Raw genomic sequence first — 10,660 nt, 5'->3', positions numbered from 1 at the left:
TAGAAGATTCCCCACAACTTTTCACTGTAAGCAAAAACATAAGTACAAAAGTAACAAAAGAGTTTTTATTTATAAGCATTTAAAGTTCAAATATTGACAAAATACAGAATAATCACAAAAATTAGTGAATTATTTTGAGTTGAGAATTCATAAAAATGTTTCCTTTTAAATCTAAGATTTGAAAATGTAATACAAGATTCTTCATAAGTTTGTCTAACTTTATCAAAAAAAAAAAATGTCTACAAGCAAATCAAATTAAATTTTTATAAGCGTTTGAAGTTCATGTTTTTACAAGATTAGTCAAGAATATCACTCGATTTCTCATGTAGCGGTTTTGTTATTTTATTGTAATTCAAAAACGAATAACTGTAGATACATTAAAATTTTACTGTATGTTTATATTTTCATTTTCTATACACTATCAAATTTTGAAAAGCTTTTTTTAAGCTGTTTATTTTTTGAGTAAAAAAGCGTGAAAATTTAATGCAAGGCTCCTGATATTGATACAATAGCAGTTGAAAAATATGAAAAATACATAGGCACAATTTTTCTTTTATAAGCATTTGTAGCTCGAATTTTGACACAATTTATCAAATATAAAATTTAATAATTATTTTGTAGTTGAAAATTTATAAAATGTTCTACTTTTATAGCTAAGTATTTAAAATTTAAAACAAGGTTCCACGTAAATAGGTAAATATATAAATTACTTTATTCACAATAATATCATAAAATATACTTATAGTAATATCATAGGCTGACTGACCGTTTTCGCTCAGAATCGTTTTTCTTATACAATGATATTATATCATTGAATTCAAATTTAACACCATCCATTAGAGTGACCCACTTGTAACTTACTGTACAGCAGAGCGATATCCACTTACCAAATTTTTTAAGTTGAATATAATTTACAAACTATTAAGTCAAAATACAATAGTAAAATACTAAAATATAAAACAGATTTTTTGTCACGCCTGCACCGAAAGTTTGGTTTTCGACCACGGTTGAAGCGTTGAAAAGCAACCTTTTTCCGTTCAGCGGGTGGAAAAGAGGAAATCCACAAAAGTGCCAGCCGCCGGGCGCGTATCCCCTGCACAACCAGAAACTAAAATGTATACCTACCACAGTCCTTACAAAACATAAACTTTTGGTTACATCTTAAATTTATAGTATAACCTCCTTCCATGACGCATAAACATATTTTGTAGAATAGTCTATAATTGTTGCATAGATCCCTGCATAACCTTTTCCATGAACGCAGGGGCGTGACAAAAAATAGTATGTGTGGCTCACTTCCCGCCCTTGCCAAACAATATACTATTTCAAACCCTTAAAAATATTATTTTCTATAATTGATGCAATATTAGTGATATTACTCTAAAATTACTCAAAAATCATAAAAAAATCTTACGTGAATACGTTTTGTCAATGTTACGCGTGGGTAGTGAGTTTGACAGAGAAATCAATAATAATGCGCTGACTAAATTTTAAATAAAATTTATATTTTGTAGATAGTTATTGCTGTATACATTTTTTCCTAGATACCGAGTTAAAAAAATTATCTAACCATGCGTAAAAATTACAAAATTAGAAATTATCATTGCTTTTTCAAATGTAATACATCCATTACAACCATATAAGCGCAAATAGCGTTTGAGATTTGGGGGGTCTAATAAGGCTAATAGGGCCTTACTTTGATAATATTGAATAAGCTTAATACAAAATGTAGGAAATGTTTGGGGGGCTATGGACATTTTTGGGGGGCTTACCCCCCTATTTGCGCCTATGATTACAACAGGGGTATAATTTGATTATGTTTGTTGTGGTGGGGGAGGGAATAAAATTGTGTACATGAATAATATTACCATGATACCTAATTGTCTTGTATGTTTTTCAAGCATCTCTCAAATCTTATTTCAAGTATAATACAGCTATAGTACGCGCTCGCATGTGTGATGTGTAAAACGCATTTGTGCTGTTGAGCACTCATATAGGTACTAAACAGTAAACATTATATTAAATGATACAATGTTATCGACCATGACAGCACGAGAGAATAACAATTAAATATTAGGTACTTAATATTTAATTTTTTTTTTTATTTGTCAGTTGTCACAGTCGCAATCTGTAGTGTACCCAGCAGTGTAATATAATAGGTACCTAGATAGGTAGTAGGTACTGTAGCTTACTATGATCTGTATTACTTTATTCTATATAAGTAGGTATACCGACATACCGTATACGGTATACCTACATTATATTGATATATGCTATAATAGTATAGCATTACAATTTAAAACACATAGGTAGATAGTAGGGCAGTAGGTACTAGGTAGGTGCATGACAAAATCTATTTTCTAATAGTTATAGTTATCTATAGATAAATCTATTATCTTCTCTAATTTATTTATCTATTTTATGGGTTTATCGAAAATAGCTTAAATTATATATTAATATTATTGTATATTACAATTTACCTTGGTTATGACTTATTAGTAGTTATATTAGGTACTTATTATCAACCCAATATCTACAATAGAAATTTGTTTTTTTTAGAAATTAATTTCTAAAAATTATAATATTAAAGTAGTAGATTGAAGGTAAACTATTATTGTATTAATACGTTAATGCGGTGTGTACCAGTTATGAAAAAAGTACATTGGTGGGAGGATATGCATACCCCCTTCCTCCGTAATTGCGCCACTTCAATACTGCATTACCGTATAACCTATTTAATGTCTGAATGACGAAGTGCCGAGGTACACTCAAAACCTACTGTAGATAACAGAGCGAGTTTCCGTTTTTTTTTATCTATTCTTATTATGTTTATTAGCACAGACAAGGACTAAAAAATATCTAAAGAAGAATTTGGTATTTATTTTTATATTTACAAACTTACAACCATTGTTTGATATGTAATTATAATTATTAATAATAATTATTGCGCGAAACCACGGGCTATTATTGAGTGATTGAGTGGATTTATGGAGTCTTCACTCTTCAGATGTGAATTCAATGGTCAGTTACACGGTGTGGGTCCCTCACTAATAATAAATTAATAACAATTTATATTGCTTTATACAATAGCTGTTATACCTATACACTAGTAATAAGGATAATAATAAATATGTTTCTATCAACAAATCGTAGTAGAACACCATGATAAAAATAACTATTTATTTCCATTATTTAGAAAATTTCATAAACTACGTCCGGCCGATTGCGTCCTGTACCGACGGGCAGTCATCACTCGACACCAGGCAGTACTCAGTAGTCGGTACTCATCGTAGTTGCAACTTGGGAAGAAACAGTGGTTACAACATCTGCCGGAGTCGGACAAACGGATAGACCGGAAATAATAACAACAAACGCACAAACAAGTACGACGTATAAAAATATTATATAAATGTATAATTTCCTAGTCGCATTTATTATTATGTTATACTGTGCACGTTTGTATCGTATAATGTTGGTGAATTGTGAATATTTTGTGGCCTTGTGGATAAATTATTATTATTAAATTGTTCGTGAATTCGCTTTGACCGACGTTCCGGCGGGGCACGGACGTCAAATGTAATAATATATTATATTGATAATGTATTATTGAAACATTCGAAACAGTCCAACGCACGTCATAACCATCGCGTATGAAAAAAAAAAAATAAAAGCATTTGCATGTTTTTTCCTTTAGTTTTTTAGTAATTGATTGATTGACGTGTCCACGACCTGGCTTTATGATTATTTTATTTTCGATAAAATAGAACAATAAATTATTAGTTGTAACTAATAAGTAATAAGTTATAAGCAATAACTATTTACAAGTAGGTAACAACAAAAGTACTATAACAGTTAAGGAACACTAATAGTTAATACACTATTAAGTACCTAATCTACAATATTTACATACGTTTACTTTACATTGATATTTGATTAATATTAGATTAAAATAATATAAATAATACTATAAACTATAAGTATTTATTTTATAATCAATGCTACTAAGTACTAATAATATTTGAGAGAATTGGTGGATTACTGTCACCCTATGTCCTAGCTAGTGCGGGCGAGTGCGTACGTTTTATATACTGACCATGCTGTTCTGCACGCAATGCGTTGCCTGCATGCGGCGAAATACAAGCTATTTTGTTTTTCCCCGCATGCGTGCAAACCAGCTAGGACATAGCTAGCGTCAGTCTATAATTACAATTTGCAGTATTCCATGACGTGCTATTTCGGAATATTATTATTCAGATGGGTTTTATTTCTAATCGGAACAGCCGATTCAATGATTGCGATAAGGATTCTGAAAACAGATTTGAATTCGTGCTATAGTCCGCTTGAAACCTTGAAAGTTGATACAGACCTTCCCGTATTTTTGATTTTTATCTTACATAAATCCAAAGTAATTCCGCGGCGTATGATGAGGGGGGGCGGTTATTACGTTTTTTAATATTTACAATATTAATATGCTAAGAGTAATAAAACTTGTGAAAATATATAAATAAAATGAAGAATAATATGTATTGGGTAGGTACTCCGGATATGGGTTCATACTTTGGAGTTATTTTTGGAATTTTTTTCCCATTCGACGACCATCCCATCGCGCCGGCATCTGAATTCTTAATAGTGGTATAAAAATATAAAATTTAACACTGTCTAGATGTTTTGATAAACAAAATAAAATCATTGAAAATGTGGGACAGTCGGCTTCAAATTTAAGCATCAGTGCATCACGACAAATTAAAATCCTTATCGTGTAAGTATCTTATCTATATTTATCAGTAGGTAATGAACACGTTAAAATTATTAATTTTTAGAACTATTTTAGTATTGACTAGCTAGCCAAGTATCGCTTATATTGACGTTGGAGCTTACGAAGGCCCTCTGGCACCAAATCGCCGTCTCTAATCAGTAATCACCAATATAAAAACAACGATTAACGAAAAAATACGAAATAATCGCTCGTATTAGTCATATTTTTGAACGAGCTCACTCACTATGCGCTCTTGCAGCGGTCAGTTGATTTAATTCGATGTGATAAGTAATAGCATTAGAATACTGAATAATGATAGTAACATTTTCGTTATTATTATAAAGTAAAATATTATTGCGTTTTAAAGATCGTAAGTCGTTAGCACTATGCCGCTATTATAATATAAATATATCAAACTATATAAAGGTCTCCTTCCGTTTATAGCTGCGACGAGCCGACAACGGTCGTCGTCCGTCTCGCGGGTATCGATGACGGCGAGGAAAATCGATTCTGTTGGCCTCGTTTAGGTGTCAACCGCGGTCGCACACACTCTCACACACGCACGCACACACACACACACACACACACACGACTCACACCAGCGCGGTGGCGCGCGCACACACTCACTCGCGACTCGCGCCGCCCGACGTGCAGTCATTCATTTCGTCCGTTTCCGTCATTCCGCATTCGGCGCATTCGGCCGACGACCGTACGAGCACGATCGTGTTTACTGTTAAGTGATAATACTATTCTGATAAAATTATGAAAATCGCGACAGCGGCTGCCGTCGTCATCGGTCGCTATTAACCGCCGACCCGATGGACACTGACGAGCCGGGAGTGCGTAAATAAATACGAAAAACGTTCGTTTTTTCAGTTTATATTTTTTTTATATTCTACCTACGTTTTCTGGGTACGTATTCAATAATAATGTATTAAATGTAATATCTACTACCAACTACCTCACAGTTGGTGTGATGGTTAACGGTCATCGTACCCATGAGACGTAAAGTACCTACAATAAGCTTGTGTATTATGCTCTCTTTCGTCTCGTCTCCGTCTGTTTTTACAATGTCTTCATCGATGCTCTATTCTTTTTTTTCCAGTCAATTCGCTCTTGGGCGCACTGTATGGAAACCAGACAGCCTATCGTCCAACATGGCTCGAGAACCGGTACTGGTGCACGTCTACGATATGGTAAGTGTTTGTTTGTTTGTCACCGACGATTACCACACCCTTGTGTGCCCAACATTCTAATATCAAATCATCCCAATGGCACGATTCCTGTCCATGCCTAAATATCTTAGATGATCTTTTAATTCTTCTAACTGTTACTTATAATCTAACTATTGCCAGTTTTTTGTGTATAATCTGATTAGATGAGTAATGTACCTAGGTATATGTAAATATTTTCAATTTATCTGTTTAGACACAAAAATTATATAAATCAACTACCGTATGCTTTACATAAACATCACGTAGGTAGTTAAAAAGTATAATTTTGCAATCCAAATAAACAAAATTACTTACCTAATAATTATTTCATTTTTATCGATATAGATTATTGCAATAATCTACCTTAATAGCCATTGATTTAAACATTGTAGGAATAGATATACATATAATTGTTATTACCTACCTTAATCCTTTAGATATGGTTGGTTAATATTGTTATTTTAAATAATCTTTTTATAAATACCAACATTACCTATATTTGTATTGGGCCATTATCACTTTTCATTTTTTATTTATGTTTCAAATGTATCACACTTATACATTTATTCTTTCTAATATTTTAAATATTGAATAAATAAATAATAGTTATATTTATTATAATTTATTATTATCTTATTTTGAAGATTATGAATATTTAGACCATTGGTTTACCATAACTGAATGATAACAACCTTTTTAAAATAAATGTAAGTTAATTTAATTAATATACCTACTTATTATTAATCACTATTATAAGTATTCATGTTAAGTTCCAATAAAATTAAATTCTTCTAAAATAATTAATATAGGTACCTATATAAGTAGGTAACTGATTGTATAATGGGAGCTTTAAATTAATTTCAATTCAATCATGATAATGCATTGAATAATTGTATCTAATAATATAGATTAGATGTATAGGTATACCTAGGTGTTTTAATATAATGTTAATATTCTTGTAATATATTGTTTAGGTACATAAATTATTAGAAAGCATTATGAATTTTACAATTTTGAAGTTATTTTTAATATAATTAACAAATATTTTGTGTTTGTAATTTATTAATTTTTTCTTATTTTGTTATAAGTATTGGATCAATGAATACACTACACATATGGGTCTTGGTGTCTTCCATTCTGGGATTGAAGTGTATGGACAAGGTGAATATTTTATCAGTCATATCTTATGTTTGAAATTTTAATTTGTAACTTTTATTACAGAATATGGATATGGAGGTCATGATAGATCAGATTCTGGAATTTTTGATATGATTCCAAAAGATGTTTATGAATTAGGAGATCATTATAGATACAGGTAAAAAAAACTTTTTAATTTATCTATGTTAGCAGTAGGTAATTAATAATAAACATTAATTACTAACTTATAGAATAATATGCAAATTAATGTTATTTATCTTTATAATGACAAACTAATAGCGCTAGTTGCAAGTGTATTGTGATATATGTAGCTCTTTCGTGTTTTATCTAACTGTATAGACATATAAAGTTCATATTATCACAAAGATTGAGGTTTGTGATATTTTACATAATATAGCTTATTTTAAGTATAATAAGTACTTTAAAGTATCTCAAAATAATGTTTTTAGAAATATTAAGTTATTATATAAACATAATTTCCCATAGGTACTATAATTATTTTTTGTATAGTTTGAAAGTATTGGATAAGGGCCAGTTGTACCATCTCCGATTAAATTGAACTGAAGTATAACCGTATACAGTACAACTGGCCCCTTAGACTAATAATGGTGGTCCAAACATGTATAATGTTTTTTAATTGAATAATTGTTTTTTTTTTTTTATTGAATTTCAATATCATAGTAGCTTAGTTATTTTAAACTTACAGTAGAAGTTTGGCGGTTCAATGTGTAGTGTCTGAAACTCTAAATTGGATAGGCTGAAAGAATGTAAATATTTTTTAAGATAACCAAACTGGGCTAGTTTTTTTAACACCCCTCCCCCTCACCACTAAAAAATAAAAATAATTGCCAAAGTGAAAAAAATCCAGTACACATTTTGAATAAACAGTTATTAACTATTGATTACCTCATACAAGTATACAACGATTATTTTGTTTAATTGATAGAAGTTTGGTAGAAATTAAAATTAGTTATGATGGTAATATAGTATTATGTAATATAATATAATATAACTCATTTTCTAAATGTGAAATTCTATATTTCTTTTAATGTAAATAAATTTTATTTTTTGGTATAAAAGTATTGTAGAAAATTACATTAAATTGCACACTGGTCAATAACTCAAATTCCAAGCAACAAGACATTGAAACTACTCGATTTAAATAAAAATATAGTATTATATGAAAGTATAATATTATGCATATCAGTAGGTGGATACTATGTAATGGTTACACAAACCTATTTTATTTTTTTTATAAACGTAATTTCTAATTAAAAGATTAATTTATTTTATCTATACAACCACTTGTATATTAATCATAATATTTCAAGTAATTTTAAATGTATATTAATTGTTCAGGTAAATTAAATAAACAACGATTCACAACCACCACCCCCCCCCCCCCATAACCATGTTGACGTCATATTAAAAACAGGCTAGTGACTACTACTGCTATTAGTTTACCAATACAATGTCTGTGGCTGGCTGTATTTAAGGTTGAGCGCTTCCTCCAACCTCAGTAAATAACCGTAACACATACTAAATAATAAGAAAATTGTTAAACAAGAAAATCAAACACTTACATAAATTACTATCATACAATAATAAATTTCTTTGATTTTTAACTTTTCAGTTCTAGCATGTAGCTTTTTTCACAAAAAAGGTTGAATCATAGAAAATATAGGTATTCATTAATAATTTTATTTGTTTTTTATAGATTTAAATATTTAAATGTATTGTTTTAATAATAATAATAATGAAAAAGTTATATTGATATTATATTTCCTATATCTGATATTATAAATTAGTTAGTTTCTTCCTGACAATTTAGGAAAGTATTTATTAAGGGGCCTCACTACCATGTCTTTTTTTGTCAAAAACTACTGTTTCTAATTCCAACAATACATGTCGACAATTATCACAATTTTCATTCTGAAAAAATATTCGGATTGTCCGTAATATATTAAGGGAACGATCGAGCCACATTTTTAATTTTTGTAATTTAAATTGCAATTGATATTGTAAGTAAGACATTCAAAAAAATTCAGAATTTCCAACTTAAAAAATTTAATCAACTAAATAAAATTTTTAAAATGTACCTCGATCGATCCCTCGTACATGTTGTGGAAAAAAAAAATATTTTTTCAGAATGCAAATGGAGAAAATTGTTACGGCGTATTGTTGGAATTAGAATTGTATGTTGGAGTGAAAATTAAACATTTTTTCATACTAATGATCATTTACGACTAATACATAGATCTTAGGTGGTGACGACGAGATTAAAAATTTCCTAAATGATTCTCCTTAAATCAATGCCATAGCGAGACCTCTTAACAATAAATATTTAAATATTATCTTAAGAATATTTTAATGAAATTTGTTTGGTTAAGATAAGAGTGTCTTTATGTGTCTTATTTTTAAAATCTGTTTATTGTGGATTTTCCTTACTTTTTTTCTTTTTTTTAATTCACGAATATTTATTTATTTTTGTTTTGTTTATAGGGAATCCATATACATTGGTAGTACAGATTTTACAGTTAGTGATGTTAAAAGAATAATGATTGAACTTGGTAAGGACTTCCGAGGCGACAGATACCATTTAATGAATAAAAACTGTAACCATTTTTCTGGATCATTAACAAAGGTAAATACTTTTTTATTATTTGTATACTTTGTTTTTATACAGCAATAAATTATATTGTTTATAAACGTTTTACTTTAGATTTTATGCGGTCAAGATATACCAAGTTGGATAAACAGGCTGGCATATGTTAGTTCGTGTATTCCTTTTTTTCAACGTTGTCTACCAAAGGAGTGGTTAACTCCAATCTCTCTTCAACGAAATTTGTCTCGAAGAAAATCTGATGCTTCTACAGAGCAACTCAACCCATAACATAATTATTTTTGCATCATACTAATTATGTACGATAATAATATGATGTGTGCCATTCACATTAATTGCCTACTACTAAAATAAACATGTACATGAACAGTTATTGATATTATTTATATGTATAAAAAAAAACTAGATTTTAAATTAAATGCTTTGAATTATATGATTATTTGTTTTTTCAGTTTTATAATTTATAAAATATGATCAACAAATGTTGTAAGTAAATTAAGAAAATAATCATGGATATAAAAGAAATATTAACTTGGAATTGCGTATTAAAAATAAAACAATACTTTTTAATTTAATTTTATAACTCGCTATATAAATGCTATACAAACCAAAATTAAATACTTACATTAAATCTTAAATTCATTATACATACATAATATATACAATAATAATAATTCACATAAATTATTTTTTATTTTTTATAAATAAAATTTTTAAGTGAGTAGTGACACGCTTGACTGTTTAAATATTTTATAACCTATGTAATAAAAAAAATTAATCGAGGTTAAATTCACAGTAATCAGTAGAGTTAGGATGCTGATGACCTAAAAATGCCCTAAAAAAAATGCAAAAATGACCTTAAAAATTATCTAAAATACTAATTAAGTAAGTGAAAAAACTTATTTATAA

At 29.2% G+C, this 10,660-nt stretch overlaps 1 protein-coding gene across 5 annotated transcripts; it reads left to right on the top strand.

The window, feature by feature from the left end:
- The first annotated feature begins 3,211 nt into the window (after window positions 1-3,211).
- Window positions 3,212-10,321, top strand: LOC100166306 (PPPDE peptidase domain-containing protein 1-like). Of its 5 annotated transcripts, none has more exons than XM_008182631.3 (6): window positions 3,212-3,383; window positions 5,862-5,952; window positions 7,059-7,131; window positions 7,192-7,285; window positions 9,631-9,772; window positions 9,851-10,187. In XM_008182631.3, exons 2-6 carry the CDS (start codon window positions 5,914-5,916, stop codon window positions 10,019-10,021), a joined length of 519 nt encoding a protein of 172 aa, XP_008180853.1. In that variant the 5' UTR covers window positions 3,212-3,383; window positions 5,862-5,913; the 3' UTR covers window positions 10,022-10,187.
- The last annotated feature ends 339 nt before the right edge of the window (window positions 10,322-10,660 follow it).

The sequence above is a fragment of the Acyrthosiphon pisum genome, chromosome X, assembly GCF_005508785.2.
Source record: "Acyrthosiphon pisum isolate AL4f chromosome X, pea_aphid_22Mar2018_4r6ur, whole genome shotgun sequence".
Taxonomy (NCBI): Eukaryota; Metazoa; Arthropoda; class Insecta; order Hemiptera; family Aphididae; genus Acyrthosiphon; species Acyrthosiphon pisum.
This window is presented reverse-complemented; position numbering and strand designations above follow the sequence as displayed.

Bases quoted from the DNA above. Each gene is read 5' to 3' on its own strand.
- LOC100166306 (XM_008182629.3), top strand. From the start codon at position 5,733: ATGGTTAACGGTCATCGTACCCATGAGAC. The intron at 5,953-7,058 runs GTAAGTGTTTGT...TTTTGTTATAAG, and splicing joins TGGTGCACGTCTACGATATG to TATTGGATCAATGAATACAC. The intron at 7,286-9,630 runs GTAAAAAAAACT...TTTTGTTTATAG, and splicing joins GGAGATCATTATAGATACAG to GGAATCCATATACATTGGTA.